General features: G+C 38.2%; 1 protein-coding gene across 2 annotated transcripts in view; it reads right to left on the bottom strand.

The window, feature by feature from the left end:
* LOC306859867 (sterile alpha motif domain-containing protein 11-like) overlaps positions 1–19,845 on the bottom strand; it is a 63,858-nt gene extending 44,013 nt beyond the window's left edge. The window contains exons 1-3 of one of the 2 annotated variants that reach the window (XM_079401243.1): positions 18,719–19,845; positions 17,250–17,341; positions 1,742–1,914 (exon numbers count right to left, since the gene is read on the bottom strand). In XM_079401243.1, coding sequence (XP_079257369.1) covers positions 1,742–1,914; positions 17,250–17,341; positions 18,719–19,175 — 722 coding nt within the window. In that variant the 5' untranslated portion in view covers positions 19,176–19,845. The remainder of the gene's footprint in view (positions 1–1,741; positions 1,915–17,249; positions 17,342–18,718) is intronic. The other variant, XM_079401244.1, reaches the window with a different exon arrangement.
* Positions 19,846–22,660: the final 2,815 nt, after the last annotated feature.

The raw sequence follows: 22,660 nt of genomic DNA, 5'->3' as shown, positions 1-22,660 counted from the left end.
CAGACTCACCTGCCAGGGCTGACATCTGCTGGCTAGTTATCACCTGTAATGCATTTAGGCAGAGCGAAAACGCTGGCGGAAAAACCGTTCGCTTCAGCCACTGCTCTTAGCTCACTGCTGCACCGACCGCAGGCTCATAAGCTTCTTCAGGCTTGTGTGCCAGAGAGGAGGGAGGCCAAACACAGCTCATGAAGATTTAATGAACGCTGAATTCCTTCATTTCCCTCGCACTGATTGGAGACGGAGATGTGGAACTTGTAGCACATCGCAGGATGTGTTTTACTTTTCGTGGAAAGCAAATATTAAGACTGTTTCAAATAATGGGAAACTTAATTACACTGCCTCGTTTAGGCCAAATTTTAAGGCAGCACTGCATATATACTTCACAGAGACCGCAATCCCAGAATGCATTGTGTTGACTTTAATCAAAAAATACCAAAAAGTATCAATAAAAATGCTTAATGTAATTATAAAGTGATACTTTACCCAATATTTGTTTTTAGAGTGAATTAAGTAACTGCCTAAGTAGTTCACTAGGTTTTGAAAAAGTTTGTTTCTATGCTTAACTGTTAAAATGAATGTAACTTGTGAAAATTAAACAGTTATAGTTAGACAGTTATAGCATAAATAGCATGGACACTTAGCCGAACAAGTACTTTTATATACTATGATACTCAACAATTGCTACAACATTTTTATAATGGTACTTTCAGGTACTAACCAATAATACTACTATGGTCCCACAATAGTGCATGTCCAAAAACAATGACATTTATGGCTATGGTACCATTATTAATACCCAGCTAGTGATATAAAATGTGATGCAAGGAAAAATATACAAATTAACAGGTGTTAAGGCCTTTTCACACCAAGAACAATAACTAAAGATAGGTATATCGATAACTATCTTAGTGTCCATAGGTGCTGCAGTTATGTCATCTGCTGCTTTAAATGCTCAAAGTTTTTAAACTCTTTGGTGGATTCCAATTGGCTATCAATGTTTTTATCATTCATCAAAAACAAATCTGAATGTGATTCCAATGCTATTGTTTCTCTGCTGTTATTATTATAGCTGTAGTGTGGACTTCCCTATTCACATAGAATTAAAATGATTACTAAAACTTCATAGTTATAGTTATCATCCTTGATTTGAATGGCCTTTTAGCCTATGATGACCAAGTGCTTTCTTGCTTTCCACAGTCTTTAACAAGAGCTACACCCAAAATAGAATTGTGCATGCGGTTAAGGCACATGCTAAAATATTAATGGTGTTTAATTTAAATTTAACACAGTGGAAATGATTCTGGTAGCTACTCAAGCCGTTCTCAGATCTACAATATCAATAAAGTTGCCATGACTGCAAATACCTCATCAACAATATCACTTTTCATATGGTTCATGAGAAGACCTCATGTTTATTTCTGTGAATGTATCCTGTGGGCTAACAAGCATGGGTATTTTGTTGGCACATCCAGTGTGTGTCTGTAGTGTCTGCCAGAAAAGTAAATGAGCGTACTTGTGTGTGTTAGAGGGTACGTGTTCGTCAAAATAAGGGGCTGTGAGGGTAAAGACCTAAGGGTTGTTTAAAACTCTTTGGTGCTATACTGATGTCTGATATGGCTAACCGCTTTCCGGCAGATCATGGTTGATGTATCAATCCCGGGCACTGGGACTGGCACTCAACTTTTTGCCCAGCCACACACTCACACATATACACAACACACACTCAACAAATTCTCACCTCTTTCTCATGATAGTGTAATGCAGCTCTTCCTGTTTGATGTCTGCATGATCTCCGCTGGCCCGCTCACTGCCCTCACTGTCGTCACTGCTGAAAACGGAGGCCAGCTCCTTTTTGGGCACCCGTGTTGGCGGCAAGGGGATGGTGCGTTTCTCTGCCAGTCGCCCACGATTCTGCAGGAGCACAGAGGGGACAGACAGACTGAGACTCTGGGAACAGCCCTCTCTGATTTTACTGGCTTGAGCTGCGGTACAGAGAAATGGCTAATGTTCCCGATCCGTTCCCGTTCCTGACACGCTGGTTGAGGTTTCAGTTCTCTTTAGGCTGATAAAACACATTCTGAATGGATTACAGTCATATTCATTATGTGTTTTCACATTTGCATTCATGTAATTTGATTCATGAAAGGCTAGTATTCGGTACATACATAGAATTAAAGCAATGTGAATTCATAATTTACCCAAGGAGGTACACTATACTCTGCAAAAGTTAATAGTGTAAAATGTAAATAAAAAAAATTTAAATAACAATTTAACAAAATATATACATAAATAATACTGCCATTTAATCCAAAATCATAATATTCGACATCAAGGTGGATCATCAAATTTAAGGAATCCAGGATCCATGGTTTCAAAAAGTTTGAAAACCCCTGATTTAGCTGATACTTTTATCACTTATATCTCACAATGGTGATCGTTTTGAGGAATCACCCCTTCTGGGCTGTGAACTTGCAGCCTTTTGGTTTATAAGCCACGAATCAAATAACTACACTACACCGGCCTCAAAATCCACATTCACATGACAATATAAAGTTAAGTTACAGTATTATTCCAAATTCCAGCATTCTAAATTATTATAAATTCCAGCAAATTGTCACTCGTTTCTCCTGCTGTCATATGACCTATATAGAGATCAGCCTCACAGCTCACATACATTTAATGCAGCTGCATCTGAATCATGAATCTCATAAATGATGAATCATGAATCACGGGTCACAAATCATGAGGAAGTAATGACCGAACGAAGGGAATGCACAACATGCTGAACTCCAACAGCTAAACTCAGTCAGAGCCATGCAGAGGCAAAGACCATTGATCCACGAGACCAGTGATGGAGGATGTGTGAGTGAACGAGACGTGATAGTGATTCCCTCTCTTCCTCTTTCCCTCTATCCGCATCAGACATCTAAAGACAGCGAAGGATGAAGGGGATGAGAGGCCCTCAGGGTTTAGTGTGTGAAGCTGGGCGACCTTTAATGTGACCTGAAAGGGTCAGTGCAGATTTCTGTGCCTCTATCTCTATCCATGAGTGAACAGAGAGGGAGAGTGAGAGGATTTGAAGGGGAAAAGAGAATAAGATTAAAAAAGAGAAGAAAAAAAGAGACTAAACAGATTGCAAAAACAAACAGTATGGAATAGAGGGGTACTGTGCCGCCTCATAATCATCGAGTGCTAGAAACTTTAAAAAAAGCACATTTATAGAAGTCTATATACACACAATATGTACATGTAACTGATTGTTTGTTTGTTTGTTGTGTCTGACTCAATTATAAAAACATGTCAATTTTATTATTTTAAATATTAAATGAAGCACTTCCCAAAATGGTAAACTACTAGTATGAACATGACTACAAAATGATGAAAACACAACATTCAAATATCAAGAATATTAAACCGTTTTCTGGTTTACGAATATTATTTTATGCATAATTTTGTGCATCATTATACTTTTTTTTTTTGTTTGTTTGTTTTTAAGGTTTACACTCATATGTAACTCGCCATTTAATTCAATTTATTTCTAGACACGATAGAGCTTTACCCCTAATGTGGGGCAATTTGTGCTACTGGATATTCTATTTTTTCTAGAAGTCTTATTTCTGTGGTTATATCTTATAAATACTTTCTTTCAGTTCATAGCAGAAAATTAAAAAGCGGCACAGCTTACCCCGATCTCCCCTATAGAAGTGTTCAAGAGATCCAGAGGAATGGATACAACTTTGAAAAACTTCAACTGAAAAGTCTGTTTGTGTGAATGGGTGGTGTAAGTATGTGTGTGTGTGAGCATGCTTGCATCTCGGTCTCTGTCAAACTTTGCCGAGCCCTGCAGCTATCCTTCCTCCACACCCAAAGCTCGCACGCGCACATACACATATGCAGAGCATCCCACAGGAGCCGAGGCGTGAGTGGCAGGCTGGGGCAGGAGGTGGAGAGACTAGCCAAGAGGCAAACAGGTGCAGCCCCTCTGGATTCTCTCAAGTGGCATACATTAAAAGGAGGAGGGAAAAAAGCCGAAAAAGATGAAAACATCCCTGAGGATGGGCAGGCTGAACACACTTTTTTCCAGAACGATTGTTTTTTTTGTGTGTGTGAAGGAAGCAGTTTTTTGTCTATATATCTCCTATTTTAACATAGAAAAATTGTTTAGTTTGATTAAAAATGAGTTTAATTTTAGTTTTGAGTATTTAGTTTGAGCACAGCATCAAGTAACAGATTTATTTAAACGTCCAAGTTATTTAAACTGAAACTAATCTTGTATAAACTCATGTAAAATGATATCAACACAAAACCGTGAACACACAAACAAACACTTCATTTTTCATGACATTATGTTCGTGCGGTAAGTGTGTTTTGGAGCTGTTAACAGCCACTGGAAGCCACGTATGAGGTGCACCGGCACTAGTGATGCTTTATCTGATAAAGTTAGCGTTGAAAGAAGGCTGTTACCCACATGGCCTCAGCGGAGACAGGCCTCCACACACACACACACTTCCCTGCCCCCATTCCTTCTCTCCAACCCCCACCCTTCTCAACGTCCTCCCGGAAAGCCCCCAGTCCAGCCCCCTCTCTTTATTCGGCGTAACTGACGCAGAACCGGGGGCGGCTGAGCACTATTTCCGGTAACACTTCCGCACAGAGGGAGTCAGGGAGGGTGCGTCAAAACAAAAACATAAAAAACCTGGGCTTCGATTCCCGCCCACATGTACACACACACACACACATTCACAGCCTCACACACACTCTGTCACTCAGGCATGGAAAAATATTGAATATGAATTTCCTCTAAGCAGCATTTCTATGAATAAGCCCGCCCACACTTAATGTCTGCCCTTCAATGAGACGAGATATATATATATATATATACACACATTTGTACAAAACACACACACATACCCATAAATATTAAACCACACATGTAAACTAAGCGAGTAATCAGCTTGGTTGGGGTTTCTGTCTTAAGTCCCATAAAACTTATGAGCTAAGACGCTTCAAAGTTATGAGAGATGTTCTCACCGTCTCCTCATAGAAAAGACCTCACAAGAGGGAGCAAGGAAACAGCAGAATTACAGCACAGTAAACCTGACCTTAGATAAGCCGTAACAAGCCAGGAAAAAACTTTGCTCAAAATTATATTGGGCTGTAACAAGCAAGGACTGTATAAAAAAGACACTCAAGCCTCTGATTGAAGATGAAAGATATATGTTACTGTTCAAAAGTTAGGGGTCAGTAAGTTTTTTTTTTTATATTTTTATTCAGCAAGGATATATTAAAACAATCAAAAGTGACAGTTTAGATTACAAAAGATTGCTATGTCAAAAAAAGATGCTCTTTTGAACTTTCTTTTCATTAAGAATGTTTTGTGGTTTTCACAAAAAATATTAAGGAGCACGACTGTTACTGTTTTCACCATTGATAATAATAATAAATATTTCTTGAGCAGCAAATCAGCATATTAGAATGATTTCTGAAAACTTGTGTGACACTGAAGACTGAAGTAATAGCTGATAAATGAATGATAAATCAAGCTTTGCCATCACAGTAATGAATTACATTTTGAAATGCATTAAAACAGAAAACAGTTATTTTCTATTGTAATGATATTAAAGTATTTCTGCTTTTTACTGTACTTTTGATCAAATGAAGTGACTTAGTGAAGTGAAAACAAATCTTACCAACCCTAAACGTTTGAACGGTAGTTTAGTTTCTTCCTAAAGAACTTACTACAGTGAGTGCCATAGATTTTCATTCATATGCATCTGAATATGGGAGACAAGAAACACAAAAAAAAATTTGTGTTCCGCTGCATACAATAGTTAAAGTGTGGGGAGCTCTGGCCTGCAAATTTTTTATGACAAGAAGATGCGTGATCAAAGGAAGATCTACTGTAAACACCACAGACTGGCATCCTGGCTGAATACAAGTGTTGTTGGGAATATATGGTAATAAAGTAAAATACCTTTAATAAATTGTATATTAATACAATTAGAATGTAATATTACATTAAAAACAGAAGCAAAGAGCATGGCGTCGCATCCTGTTTGCATCCAGTTTCATGTTCAAAGTCTAAATGTGACCATAATAAGGTTCTAGAGCCATTTGTAAAGTTACTAAATAATAAAAATAATTTTCATGAAATGTTTTCTTTTCCAACTTTATTAACACTAGAAAACACAGTCCCTTTCCAGTACACTAAGTCTAATAATTGGTCTCTAAGGTGATGAGCAATGATATGGTGAACAGGTGTTTCACATCATAGCTGTTACCATATCGTGCATTTTAAACTAGAACGCTGTAGTGACTAATCAGCAAGCGGGACCAGATCTATCCGGCGTATAATGTGTTTCAGTCTACTTCTGAGTTCTGAAGGCGTCCTTAGATTTTTTTTATTGTTGGCTCGGACAGTAAGGATGATATGGAAAAGCCGAGAGACATTTTCTTGGCGCTGTATCTTCTGAAAGGTGTGCTGGCCTTCTGCTAAGATACACACACACAAACACACACATTTGCGCACAGCAGTAGCAGCTCATGACATTCCTGCAGCTGTGGCGTGCTCCCCCAGCACTGTCCCCGGGGGACGAATGCCTAATGAGTCACGCGTCTGTCTGCTCTAACCTCTGTGTGTGTGTGTGTGTGTGTGTGTGTGTGTGTGTGCCTGTGTGTGCGCCGCAAACACGCTGAGCGTAAGTGTGGAGGCGGGACGCTGGGCAGACTTGGCACAAGCTGGGGGTGGGAGCCTGTAGGTTGGTGTGGCAGGGTTTAATGTGCCTACTTAAATCTATTGGAAATGATAAATACTTTATGAGCACACGTCTTCTTGCCACAGATTTGCCATAGAGTTCAGTTACATCAACATGATGGGATCTAATCAACTTTTTTTGTATATACAGCTGGCAAACAACTTCCTTTCACCAAACCAAATTATAAATGTTGCCAGTGCTACAATAGTTATGGAAGTAAGTTATATGGTAAGTAAAAGAGAGCTGAAGGGCAGTGTGCTTCCCATCCGCACCCAGAACAACCCCCCGACCCATAGGCTGAGCGGGCTGTGTCAGCCCAGTGAAGCGTTTCCCGGCGCGGGGAGGTCAGTGGCAGTCCAGCCATGCATGCCAAGATTTCTCTGCCTGCGTTTGGATCCCCCCTCCCTTCAAAAAAGACAGCCACAGGAGACCTTTATGGATAGGTATGGACTCCAATACACTCCCAAAAGTCTAAAATATAGAATCTGGAACTGAGAATGTATGAATGAAAAGTGGAAGTGTGAAATGTATAGGCCACATTTAAGATAAAGTAAGCCAAAGCTTACAAATAAAGCTTACAAACAAATTTGTAAGTGTTATTTTATATACAGTGCCCTCCAAAACTATTGGAACAGTAAAGTCAAAATTGCGCTGTTGGCTGTGGAGTCAAGACATTTACAAATATAATTAAAAGATGAATATAAGACAAAACTACAGAATGTCACATTTTATTATTAGCCGTTTCAACAGATATATGTTTTACCAGCTAAGAAGTTCAGCACTTTTAGAGTTCATCCCACTCATTGATGTGAGCATAAGTATTGGGACAGTTGAACAAAAGGCAGATATAAAAGATTAAAAGCTATTATTTAGTTGCAGATCCCTTGCACACAATCACAGCAGTGAGTCTGTGACCCATAGACATCACCAGACTCTTGGTCTCATCCTTTTGAAATACTTTTCCCAGCCTTTAATGCAGCCAATTCCAATTGTTGCTTGTTTTGGGGAGTTTCTGCCTTTACTCTCCTCTTCAGCTGGTCAAATTCATGTTCAATCAGATTTAAATCTGGAGATTGACTTGGCAATCCAAGACTCTCCATTTCTTTGCTCTTATAAACTCCTTGACTGAACTGGCAGGGTGTTTTGGGTCATTGTCCTGATGCAATATGAAGCACTTCCCAATGAATCTGGTGGCATTTTCTTGAATATTGGTAGGCAAGATGGTTTTGTACCCTTCCAAATTCATTCTGCTACTGTCATCATACATTAAGTCATCAGTGAAGTTGAGAGAGCCTGTTCCAGAGGCAGCCATGCATGCCCATGCCATGACACCACCTCCACCATCCTTGTAGATGAGGCTGTATGCTTGGGATCATTTGCAGTTCCCTTTTTTTCTCCACATTTTTGCTTTCCCATCACTTAGATAAAGGTTAATCTTTGTCTCATCGGTCCATAAACACAGTTCCAAAACTCTTCTAGCTCACCTATATGCTTTTTTGCAAACTCTAATCTTGCCTTTCTATTTTTGGTGCTGGTCAGAGGTTTGCATCTTGCTGTGTAGCATCTGTAATTCTGTGTCAAAGTCTCCTGAGGACAGTAGATTGTCAGAGCATCACTCCAGCTTTCTGGAAGTTGTTGGTGATTTTACAGACACGTCTTTTAGGGTTCATTTTCACAGCTTTTATGATTTGTCTGTCATCATCTACTGTTGTTTTCTCAGCCGAACAGGTAATTGTTGGTTGCTGGTGGTTTCCAAACTCTTGATTTCTCCATGCCCTTTGTTTTTGCTTGAGCTCTAATTGATTTCCTCTTTTCTTTTAGAATCCAAATTGCTTGCTTTTCTCTCAAAGTCAGCTCCCTCGTCTTCATCCTGGTTTGTGTGTGTCATCATCGAATGCAAAATTCAGAATACAGAAGCAATGTATAATGATGTGACACATTCCCTGCTTTTAATATCTGAAGAATTAATGCAACAGGACACAGCTGATCACTTAGAAAGACCTGTGAGGCAACTGTTCCAATACTTATGCTCACATCAGATAGAGGGATGAAACACTAAAAGTGCTGAACTTCTTAGCTGGTAAAACATCAATGTGTTGAATAACCCAATAATAAAATGTGACATTCTGTAGTTTTGTCTCATATTCGTCTTTTAATCATATTTGTAAATGTCTTGACTCCAATCAACAGAGCAATTTTGACTTTACTGTTCCAATACTTTCGGAGGGCACTGTAAATATATTAATTTTTTCAGTTATTAAATATTTATGCATTACTGTTCAAATGTTTGGGGTCTGTAAAATCCAAATACAGTAAAAATACAATAAAAACAGTAATACTGTGAAATATTATTACAATTTAATATAACTGTTTTCTATTTTCATATATTTTAAAACAAATTATTCCTGTGAAAGCAAAGCTGAAGACTGGAGTAATGGATGCTGCTGTCACATGATCATTTAGAAATGCTGTTTAGCCAATCAGATTTGAGGACAGTGTAAAAGGAAATTATAAAAATTAAAATATAAATTTATGTTATTTAGATAATTAAAATAATGACATTTAATAAAACATAATTCTACTAAATCTATTTTTTTTTTTAAGTTTTATATAAAGTATAGCATGACACTTTTTTGTGTGAAAATTATGTTGGATGGTATCAAACTGTATCTGAACAGTTGAGAGAAGAACTGGGTCAGCCGTATGTAAAAACTGACATTTGGGAGGAGTGCATCCATATATAGCCGCAGTAGCTTTGTAATGATCAGCTGTATGAGCTGATAGATAAGCCCTGTACCTTTCCCACCAACACCCACACAGACACGCCCAGCTCTGAAACCAGTACACAAACACAGTCGTCCCTCACCTGCCTGTAAACCTTCCTGTAACCAACTCCTCCAACTTCAACATTTCCTGATTAATCTCCATATGATCGGAAAAATGTGTGTCAGTTTAGGATGTGCACACACAAAATTAGTTAAAACTAATGTCTCACCTGTTTGTCACTGGGGAAGATGTTACTGTGCTTCAAAATACTAATCTCTGCGGCAGCGCAATCAACATTTGAAGCAAAAGTGGCTAATAAAATCAACGGAAAAAGCCTGTTGTGAGTTTGGTGCGGTTTTCTAGTGGGCTCTAATTTGCTTTAATTCATGAATGCAACACACTGCAGAGACTGCCTGGCTGCTCGCTGCTGTCCTGAGGAGGGATCCTGCCGTTGCCATAGCAGCATAGCCTCGGCTCCATGTGAGGGATACAAACACACCGCTACACAAACCCTAGTACGGAGCACAGACATGCGCACACATTGAGTCTAACCCCCCACAGCGAGGGAGCTGTTGTGAGACTGTGTGGCGTCAGCCCCCATTCCTGCCCGTACCCAGCCCTCCAGCAACACTCTGCCAAATGAGCTTTGGTCTACGCTAACAAACCTCACCTAATACCACACGCTCCACAGCGAAAATATCAGTCTAATTACGCTGCCGTTAACACAGTTCTAGTGAATTTGAATCGCACAGTCGACACCTCAATTACTTGCGCAAACAAGCAATTTTAACCACGTCATCTCACAGACGAGTGGAAGAACTGAAGATCTGAAATAAACGTTTGATCCCTCATTACAGGGAAAATTCACTATTTTCATATTCACTAAATATGAAAAATTCCCTAAATTCATTATTTACTCACTCTGACGTCGTTCCAAACCTGTATGACTTCAGTTCTTCTGTGGAAGACAACAGAAGATATTCTGAGAAATGTCTTAGTGTTTTTTGTCCATGCAGTGTAGGTCAATGGTAGGCAAGTGTTTGATTATCAACATTCTTCAAAACGTCTTCTTTTATGGTTCACAGAAGAAAGTCAGTCATACTGGTTTGGAATGACATGAGGGTGAGAAAATGACAGAATTTTCATTTTGTGTAAACTGTCCCTTTACAGTCAGCATGAAATGAAAATTCACTTTTGTACGTTGTGTATGTAATCATTTAGCCTGCTTAAACTCTGCCCCTTTCTTACAATCGACTGCAAAGTAGGAGTGGATGATATAACCAAAATCTTATATCATGATATGAGTCATTTTATTTCACAGTAACAATATGTTTCACCATATAGTTATTTTTGCTTTAAATAAAGTCTTTATGATATCAACATTTTTGATACCATAGAAATTTGGTAATTCTTGTAACCAATGTCAATATCACAAAAAACTAATACTAGCCTAAATAATAATGCAATACTCCTGTCCAGTGCACTATGAGGACCGTCTTCACGTGAGCATGCCTCTCTGACAGCGCACAGAATCAGTTCAGAATGAGCGAAATAAGTTCTCTTTTGATGCTGTTTGCGCTTCAACGGCTTAAAATCACTTGTTTTTAAACTGTTATGCTTAAAAATGTGTGCAAATGAGACATTGTCATGACTAGGCCTGTCGCAATAATCAATATATCGCACAATATATGTACATGACCTCAATAATTTTTGGTGACGCAATATATCAATATATGTAGCAATATATATGTGTCTTTTGTAGCTTCTCATCCATAACGTGATGTAGTCATGAGGTGCTAGTTCAAATTTAAAAAAGGCTTCTACAAAAAAAAGTTTCATCTGCAGATATGGCCTTGTTTAGGAGTCTGTGCCTATTCGTGACCATATAGCAAAGCAACGTCACGTGACCATAGAGATAATAGTCTAAAACCTCGACTGTTTGACAAAATTCTACTGGTTAATCATATGTACCGTACCGGTACATTGCCTACCTCTACTGCAAAGTCACATTCATTTTTGAGGGCACTGTCCACTTCTTCAAATCCAATTAACAACTGATGAATAAACTCATAATCTGCACTTCATTGTGACTTTAAGCACTTCTTTCAAGTACATACAAAACTCCAAAAAATGTTTGTACACAAGTTTTGCAGAAAGGAAGATTATCCATAAATAACAACTTATGTTATTTACAAACAATTTCATTCCTCTACAGAAATATGTTTCTCTCATTTATAACAAGTTTTTTTAATTTAGTCACTATTGACAACTATTGCAATGAAAGGGCTGCAAGATCTTCAAAACTGTCTTTGCATTCCACAAGATAAATAACAGCATGCATGTTTGGAAAGACATGAGAATGACAGAATTTTCATTTTTGGGAGAACTATGGGAGAATCCATGTCCAGTTTCTTCTTGCCTCCGAAGGCTGCGTACCAGCCGTGCAATGAATACATCAACAACTGCTGAGACTGTTCTCTTTGAAGGACCAACTCTAAAATATTTAGACTACGACATCACCATTTTCCATGTTTTTTAACCAGCCTTGTTCCCAACCCCCAGTGACAACTCTTTCTTGACCAGGGACGCAGCAGGGGGAAGCCCAGATACGTAGAGATATTTACGAGACAGAGCGGAGTGTAATTTCCTGCCAGCCTCCACTAGTTCCGCTGAAAAAACAGGAGAAAGGAAGTACATTTCTCCTGGGAGACAACAGCCAGGCCGACTGAATGACTCTGACTCTTAAAGGAACAACAACACACGATCGTTCATCTATCCACACAGAAAAACACAAACAATGGTTCTATGTCATCAAGCACGCTTCATTAGGACAAATCTAGATATAATTTATTAGCAGGAAGACAATAAACTACAACGGCTCAAAGGTCCACAGTCACATATTGCACCTAAGCTAGGTGTTATGATAAACTTATAACCTTGAAAGGAAAACTTTTCATCTCCGATACAGCTGCAGAGGGTCAAAAAAATGCTGTTACTGAGTATTTAGAGTAATGAATAGCATAGTTTACATTGGTCATAAAACAATTTAAGAAGAAAACTGTGGTCCCTCTCAGAGACAACGCACATCAGCACAGAGTATATTGCCATATTAATTTACATAAAGCGCGATAGGACCTGTTGTTTTGTACATGTTCTTGTTTTTACATTTAATCTTGCAAGATCTGTGGATGCTAATTCATAAAAGCTACTAGTGTTGTCAAAAAACATGGAAAATGGTGATGTCGCAGTCTAAATATTTTAGAGTTGGTCCTTTAACATTTAATCTTGCAAGATCTGTGGATGCTAATTCATAAAAGCTACTAGTGTTGTTAAAAAACATGGAAAATGGTGATGTCGCAGTCTAAATATTTTAGAGTTGGTCCTTCAAAGAGAACAGTCTCAGCAGTTGTTGATGTATTCATTGCACGGCTGGTACGCAGCCTTCGGAGGCAAGAAGAAACTGGACATGGATTCTCCCATAGTTCTCCCAAAAATGAAAATTCTGTCATTCTCATGTCTTTCCAAACATGCATGCTGTTATTTATCTTGTGGAATGCAAAGAAATATCTGAACGGTACCAATATTAATTTCCCGAAGTATCGATACACCGATACTAGCCGAGTTGTCACTTTCACTTCTCTCCAAAGGCGCGTGGACAAGCACCACATGTGACCGCACTCGTCTCCTTCGCTCTGGTTAAATAGCAAAAGTGAAGTGAATAGAAAGATGACTGCTCTGGTTGTTAAAGAACACAGCAGGAGCGCTATCTGTAGGGATCTATGATCTCCGCGATGCAGAGAACGCGCACGGAATCCAGTCATAAAAACGGAATTTACAGTTTAACGCGGAATGTCACGGAATTTGTCAAACTTTGGATGAATTAATCAAAAGTAGGTCATTACACTTAAATCAAATCGCGATATGGACTAGTATCTGTAAATATTAAGCTGCAAAAATTTATTTAAATATGAATCCTGCATGTTCTGCGCGTCTCTGTGTGAATGTGCTGCACATGCGGTTGTGTTTACTAATGTGGCGCTCGTGGTGATTTCAGCGTCTGCCGTCTCAATGAGGACATAAATACATCAACAATATCTCCAGAACTGATCTGAAAGGCACTTTACGAGCATTTTACCATTTAATTTGAGTAAAACTAGCGTCATATCATACACACACAGAACTTTAAAAGTAAGTTCACGGCAACCCGTCAAAATAAAAGTCCGGTTTAACTTAGCCTATTAAAGACCGTGTGCCAGAAATAGGCTATATTACTATTATTTAGTAGAATGTACATAATACTACTACTTACTACTACTATTAATTTTTTAAAAAGAAATAATCACAAAATATTTTAATTTTAATAGTAAATCCCCTTCATTTGCCAAAAATGTAAATGTTTAATTTTCATTAATTTAAATATAAATTAATTAAAATTGTTTTATGCCTTCATCTGATATCCAATAAAATTTAAATACGCAACACAGAATTTCTGAGGGGGAAAACACATTTCATAAGGCTACTGTAAGAATAAATAAAAATTGTTTGTATGCATTCAAATAATAGACATGCTAAAACACAGAATTTGGTAACAATAAAACATAAGGTGAGAAAAAAACAAAACATTTCATACGGCCCTAAACGTGTCATTTTTGTTACACTTTTAATAAATTAAATGTTAAATTGCATAATTTTCATGATTTTAATGAATTAGACATGCTTTTAGATTAATAGCATTTAATTTGACCATTAAAAAAAGTCCAGAAAAATTCAAACAGAAAAAAACGGAATCCAGAAAAATTAAAAATGGAAAAAATTGAATGTAGAAAAAAATAAAACGGAATTTGGGGAAAAATAAAACGGATTTCATAGGGCCCTATATCTGGAAATATTTTGGTTATGAAGCAAATGAGAATATCAACAAATAGAACTTTTGATTTTAATTAGTACATGTATTAGTAAACGTTAGTTTCAATTAACATTTAACTAAGGTTAATAAATAAATCAACAAATGCAGTACCTCAAGACTGTTTACATTTTGTTCATGTAAAATATACCGCATGTTCTCGACTTGTTACATTTATCTTTAAATTAAAAAAATTACCCCCTTAATATTGTGGCAGTTTTTTTCTCCGTGGTATCGAAAATGGTATCGAGTATCGATATTTTTCAAAGTATCGTATCGAAGTTAGAAATTCCAGTATCGTGACAACACTAAAAGCTACACAGAAGCAGAATACGAGAGTCCCATTTATACTAAATACATTAGCTACATACACAGTTCTTTTATTGAAGTGATTGATACACAAGAAATTGACTCTTCATTTTCAGGGTTCACAACCGAATTAAGAGCGAGTTCATGTCATCGCATCACTGACATGCATAGCATGAGGCACGTGCTTCACATGACTTTTGTGTCAACTGAGAGCCATCATGTCAGCCTCTACAACTGTCAATTTCAAATGCTAAAGAAGAAGCATTAAGCATATGGTTTATTGTTCACACTCTTCCTGTAACTCCTCCTACAAACTAATTATAAAAAAATTATAAAAAAATGACATCAGTAATGTAAGATATAAGGTCCAGGTCAACAACTTAAGAGCACTTCAAACTACTGTTAGAAGGCATGAATAAGTTCTTGTGTACAGTCAAAGGGAAAGTGTGTGTACATTAAGTGAATGAACAAGTAATACTGAGGTGTTAATTATATTCTCAACATTTAATATTTCTTTCACACGGAAGCATTAACGTGTGAAGATTTATATAGTGTGAAAGTGAGTGTTTTTCAGAGAAAGTGTGTATGGTTGTAGAGTTACAGTCATTATGCCCACTTTCTACTATCCCAACTATGAGTACACCATCTGTAGTTCTCTTGAAAAGTGTAAATACTGTGGCTCTTTTAATGTTACTCTGTTTATTTGAGCAACATTGACTCCAACCAATGGGGTGTATTTGGGACATGGCTTCCTGTTTGGAAGACCTGTTTGTAAACAGTCGTTGTTTCCTTAAAGACAAAGTGTGTAATTTTTGCTACACCAAACTGAATTTGGAGCCACTAAATAAAATTCTGCACTTGCATCTGGTACCACTAGTGGTGCTAAACTAGCAAATGTCACCTTTAAGAGAGAAACCAAGGGAAGGCCAAAGACAGAGCATCTTCTAAAAGCAGTAGCAGGAATGAGTGGACATGAAACAAATTACCAGCTTCAACAATAAATGAACAAACTGCAAACCCGGATATTACTCAAACAGAATACAAAAGTGGGCCAGCAGATTTAAAGATAACTGACATTTCATAATCACATATATGGCATGTATAAAAAAGTGCATATAATCATCTCACCAAGTAGTCAGATCAGAAATGCTGCAGATGATGTCACAGCACTTAAAAAAAACTAACTGTTTCAAAGTAAACGCTCAAACTTCAAAAGAACTTTACGTGTGATTTGAAATAATCAGATGGAAGCTGGTTAAACCAATTAAAGCAAGACAATTTCAGTCAGGGTTTGATTCATCTGAACACTATCAGATGATACGGCACCACAGAACCCTTTCACTTCGGGAATGATAAGACAACAATCAGACAGAGCTAGTGACGAGCCTCCTCGACTTCATCTTCAAAATCAGCCTCCATGAGATTCTAACGCCCTCGGTGCGAAGTAATATAAGGGTCACAAACAACTAAGCCATTAAGTTTTTATCTCCTCTGGCTCTGGCTCAGGCCCTCCTCAGTAGTTTACCTGCATCACTCAAACACCTCCAGCTTATCTGAAGCGCCTTCGCTTTACGTGCTGCTGCCTCAGTAATCACCGGTAGCTACGTTCAGTAGCTCAGTAAGCTTCTTACGCCCTTCCCCTCCAGATTAACCGTTAGAGGCGGCAACCGACGCGCTCAGTTCAGATAAAAACACAGCACCTGTGTGGACAAATACTGCAGGCAGCCAACCGCTAGCCGGCTTGCTGCACACACACACACACACACACACACATGCTGACACTGAACTAGTTTTGTCGTCTACATGATCGATGAAGCATCCTGGAAAAGTGAAAATAAGAGCGTGTGGCGCATTTTGCGCGAACATCTGCTACAGACAATCTGTGACCTTACATTGCAGCTCGGAGTCCAACAAACCAAAACAATCAATTCCAACCATTTCACATTTCCTTGTACTTGGTCTTTATTTACTTTCTGAGAAACAACTGTGACAGCACTAACAGCAAGTCACTGTCCTTCTTGTTTGCATCTCTAATGCAATTCAGAGAAAAATGCATCAAACCGTGTAATTCATCAGCAGTGGCGTGTCATCCTCTGCTTAACTTTTCACTGAATTAACTTCCTTATGCTTTACATGCAGGACAATTTCAACATATGACAACAATGCACAAACTTTGATTACTTCATCCCGTAATCAAAAAATTACAATTTTGTTGTCATTTAGGCTCTCTATTGTTATATGTTAGGCACGGTCTCAGTCCCCATTGGCTTTCACTAAATGGAAAAATGAGGCAATGAAAGTGAATGGGGACTGAGTCACTAACATCTCCTTTTGAAAGATAGAAAGTCACACAGATTTATAACAACATGAAGCTGAATAAATAATGCAGATTTTTCATTTTTGAGTAAACTATCCATTTAAAGCGATATATAAAAGAACACATTGTCAGTATATTTAAAATGCACATTCAATTCAAAATAAGTAACATGGACCAAGTTGAATTGCACACTTACCACAGGAGATGAAATTCTGCAGCCAGGGCAGTCACAGATTGGAGGATGTACTTGCAAGATTCCTTTGGACATAAGTGTCTTCAGACTTTTCCCTAACAAATTAAAACACAGTCGTTACCCTTTTTGCTTCCTGTAAATGTATATGCCCACATGGAGTACAAAACAATCTAGCATTCAAATACAGAATTCATTTCAGGTTAGCATCATGCAACAAAATCAGCTTTAAAAAGAGTCATTCAGAAATGGACCTGCATCTGATGACTCCAACGAAACTGTACCAAATGCATCTCTTCAGTGACTACTTTAGCAACTCCTGCAGTCATCCACCCATCTGTCAAACTCATCCATGGAACAGTGTCACCATGCAACAAAAGTGTCTTAAAGGGACATTCATTTCATTTATAGTAAGTGACCAAGAGTAATACCCAGAGTGCACATGTACAAAATTAGCCTTAACCAAAATGAACTGTTGTCCGAAAGAAGACTTGAAACCTCTGGAAATAAACTCAAGTAAACTGTATAAAATTCTTTAGATGAGCTGGTAATTCAGCACAAAGTTATTATGCATACAGTAACTTATCAAAATATGGCCTTTTCTCACTTTAAATCTTCGTAAACACAAGCTGCTTCATATGATAATGCGCCACTGTATCTTAATCCTGATGTACTGCACTTTAAAAACAACTCAATATAGACATGTACATATTGAACATTATATTAACTATAAATCGATTTGTAATACTGTAATTATTTCTTAATAATAGCAACCTACCAAAGACGAAAATTTCAATTCAAATGCAGTCTTAAAATTAGTAAAGTAAAAATCAGAGACAACCTGCAGAGATAGGTTTGTTGTAGGCTACTTATCGATCGTTTACTGATAAAGAAAATCGAGTTAAAACTGTGAAAAGTCCTAAACTGAACAGAATGACAAACTGTCGACATGGAAATTAAAGTTTTATTACGACACAATCATAAAAAAACACGAACCAAAACAATTTAGTAAGCAGATGTCTCAGTACAGAGTTACCACACATATTATAGCATCAAGTTTGGTGTTTTAGACCTCATAAAAGTGTACCGGTTGAAATCTTAGCAAACACAAGTTGCTTAATCCATAACTGCTTGATAATGTGCCATGGTGTCATAATCCTGCTCTACTCCACTTCATTACAAAACCAACTTCAGGCAGAAGTGAAATTCAGTCAGAAAAGTTTTAAATTCAAGTAAAAATCTTTTTGTTTACTTTAATATCTGTACAATCCACGTGCGTAAAAACGACTTTTCACCTTTTTCCCAACATTGCGAATCCAAAGCCGTTCGACTCAAAGCACAGTGAGCTCTTCTCAATTCATTAAAGTCGTTGCTATTCTCTTATTTTTTCCCTAAAAGAGCAGTTCTATTAATTCAGGAACATGAACCCTTATTTCAAAGGCAATATCCATTCGGCTGCACGCGGCATGACTTACCTTTGTGCCTAATGCTCCGTTTCCAGTCTTTGGCTGTCTCTCTTCCACTCACGAACTGGAACTCGTTTGGGGTGAGCCACTCAGCCCGATATTTGATGGAGGGTCCTTTGCTGCCCTGGCACAGTTTGTTAATGTACAGTAGTGCTTTGTTTTCCCCGCACTCCACTTCGATACAAGGCTCTCCGTTGTCGAAGAACGGCTGAAAGTCCGGGATAGACGAGAAGCTCTCCAGCATGAAGTCTTCTGAGTGGTGGTGAAGGTGCTGCTGATGCAGCGCGGCGTCGCGAAAGCCCAAGTACGCGCGCTGGTGATGGGCGAAAATGTGATCGTACGGCGGCGGATGAGGGGTCACCACAGGGATAGCGGTGGCATTTAAAGGGGCCAGGTATTCGGGTTGGTTGAAGGCGGCTAATGCCATATCTTCTCCATCCAGTCTCTCCTTTTTGATGGCAGGCATGTTACCCGAAGCGCAGCGCCGGTAACGAGTGATTAGCAGTTCATGTGTCCCAACTTGTGTCCCTCTTCGCGAAGTTCCAGGCGCACCGGTGTGTTTACGCACGACTCCCGCGTCGCTGGCTGACAGCAGAGCGCTTAAGTTCAGCCATTCACCACTTCACTCTTCTCCTCAGTGCGCTGCTCGCCTGACGGGTCTCCCCGCGCTCCTGCCCACCACATCTAATCGGACTAATGCCTGACATCTCCGCCAGATATTAACGCTGAGCGTGCTTTAATGATTGTTTATCCCGCGTTTCCTTTAAAATAATCACTATGGCAACTTCGCTGTGTTTATTTCTGCGTCAACTCCAGTGCTAAGTTTATTTCTGTCCAGAAAGTAATGAGGTGTGTATATGTAGTGTAGGTCATGTAAAAGTTCAGTAGTACATGCACAGTGGACTGCCTCGGAGCATTTTCATATCTGACGAGGACAGAAATAATTATGCTATCTATGTGCGCCTTTTCGATTGGAAATTATGCCTGGCGCTAATGGGACTTTTTTTCCTTTCTTTCTCGGTCGTTCGTTCTTTTAACCCCTAATACGTCGCTGAAGTCACGCTTTAGTTCACAGACCCAGACCAAACAAGATTTGCACTCTCCGCCGCTTCTCAAACTTGGCCCATTTAAACAGCGGAGGCAGCGCGAGCGCGAGCGAACTCGAGGGGGTCCGCGACGGACGAGGTTGCGTCACTATTTCCAGTCACTGCATTTAGTTCACAGAAATCATTTGATTTAGGCTTTATTTTCCATTCTCATACAGCTATGTGGTTACTTTTATTCAGTTAAGGTGTTTTTTTTAATCAAAAGATTTGTTGACTATAAATATACAAGTTGTGCAGAAAAAGAATTACAAAAAAAACTAGGCTAGCACTGTAAGTTAGGCTACCTATAATGCAGTGTACAGTAAAATAAATAAATAACTTTAAAATATACATTTTTAAGAAATACACAATTTTAATACTTCATATTTGTGTTAGTTATGTAGGCCCTATTTGTTTTATGTTGCACTAGGCTACATGTTATTTTCTGTTTACTGCATGTATTTCAGTCTTTGTTAGCTCATGTATAGGGTCTGTCTAAATGATACTTTGTTTTTTATTGGAAAAAGTTGCAAGAAAGGTCAATTTTGATTCTTTAGTTTGATATCATTTGGCACTTAATGTCATCATGTGGCCTTGTTGTAAAATAATGGAGGCAGTGGTTGCCAGAACTTTACAGTAAACTACATTCACAAGTTACAAAAGTAACAGGAGGGCTGTAAAATGTACTGATGGAACATTCACTGTATTTTAATTTTAATGTAAACAAAATAAACAGTGCAGTTGAAAGCTATTGAATGTTTTGGCAGCAATAACCTGTTATTAATCATTTTATAATTATCATGCAAATATAGTCTCTCAAACATAATGAAAACATTTTGATGTTATTCAGTATATTAAAAAATAAATAAAAGGACAAATCTTACCATTATTGGTAAACAACATTGCAAAAGCAATTATAAACCCACTTTATTTATTGTAAACACATCAGATGAAACGGACTGTGCTATTTACATACAACATCACCATTCCGTTAGACATTTAAAACAAGGCTTACTTTCTCTATGTGTTGCTGAATACTGTACCAGAGGTAATGTAGTTAATGGTTTCATCATTTCAATATAATTTCTACATTCGTTAAACTGACTAAATATTTTTAAGGCAAAGATAATCATTGTTCCTTTTGTTGAGTCTCAAACACTGCCTTTGCAAGCCTGTGAGTCTTAAAACTTTCTATGCATTATTTCAATCTACAAATCAAAAACCGCCCCCACAAAAACATCACAAGAAAACTGGAAACAACCTAAAGGTCAAAGGTTCTCAGAGACCTCAGGAGATCCCTGAAACCCCAGGTGTGAGGATCCCCCGCGGGGATACCCTGCCCCCGCACCCCTACTCTCACTACATTATAATCACTGGTGAGTCATGAGTGACTATTTATGAAGGAGGGGTTCCCCTAAATTTACAGATGACAATGTAGCGTTGGTTCAGGACGGCTTCCCCTGAACTTTCAGCCCCCACATTATCAGCAGTTCAGCAGAACAAGTCCTATGACATCCTCCTCTTGCTCATCAAAATGAAAGTGCCACCCACTCGCATGGTGCATGAAATGGTTTCATATTTCACAACATGCATGTTGAAGAAACTTCTCAGCTTTTTGTTATATAAGGTTTGGGTCATTTCCCTCTCACATGCTCACAACTACATGCCAAACTAAATAAATAAAAATATATACATTTAAAAATATATTGTTCTGGTTCAAAGTCTATACATATGTAAAGAATGCTTAAGGTCAATGTCTAAACTATAGTTATTAATATCTATAACACAGCAGTAGGGAGTTGTGTTCATCCACTTGATATTAAAATGTTGGTAACAAAGTTATTCAGTTTTTTTTATTCTATTCTATTCTTTCAATTGGTAGCTAAAGCTTTTTAGACTACAAACATTAAGTAAAATCTGAGGCCTTATTGTTGCTATCAGAATATAATTTTGATACTTTGCCAAATCATTTCACATGAATGACAACATACATATAGGCCAATATTTAAAAATGTATATGAAAGGTTGGTACATTTCCAAAAACCAAAATGAACTATGCACTTGTGGAATATCTAAACATGTTTACAACAATTTGTGGATTAAAAGCAGTATCACTTTCAGTAAAAATCTGATTTCGTTTTCTGTAGGCCTTCCTATTATTACACAACTTCTTCAGTATAACTGCATGTCAATAACTTTGTTTTCTCCATATTCTCTCAGCGTAGGTCGCTGCCCACGGTTCTGTCGGATGTGGAGAACCCCCTTGCAGTCATCCCCGCCTCCGCGCCATTGTTGGCAGCGGCCCCGGAGCCACAGCGCTGCCGGCGGGGGAGAGAGGTAATAAATAACCCGGGGAGAGGAGCGGAGACCGCCGGGCGGTGCACAGTCTGACCTGACAAATACTCACTGGAAAACCATCAGAGAGCGAGAGCCCACCCCTAATGCTCGGAGCCAGCCTTTCAGACATGAGCAGAAAAATATATAGGCCTGCCCATATTGGAAAAAAACGGCGTAGCCTATCTCTCCCTCATCAACATTAAAACAGTGAAAAATGCAGCAACAGTGATTAAGTGTAATTCTAATTAAAACTTTTACAATTAAAAAAAAAAAACAGCACTTTTGGGAAAAAAAACATTAAAATTATGTAAATTCACATGAGATGAAGACTAAATGCATACAATATCAGCCTTCTAGAAAAAGCTATTTGACTGTATTCCATATGCAGGAGGTCATGCAACTGGAACAGCTACAATAAAATAAATATGTATGTATGTATGCATGCAGGCATTTGTGAGATGTGAACATATAGTAAAAAAAAAGAAAAATAAGCTACAACAGGTACTAAATACATTTCATACATTCAGGT

This window comes from Barbus barbus (assembly GCF_936440315.1).
Source record: "Barbus barbus genome assembly, chromosome: 40".
In the NCBI taxonomy this organism is placed as follows: Eukaryota; Metazoa; Chordata; class Actinopteri; order Cypriniformes; family Cyprinidae; genus Barbus; species Barbus barbus.
The sequence above is the reverse complement of the archived record's forward strand: the minus strand, read 5'-3'. Positions and strand labels throughout refer to the sequence as shown.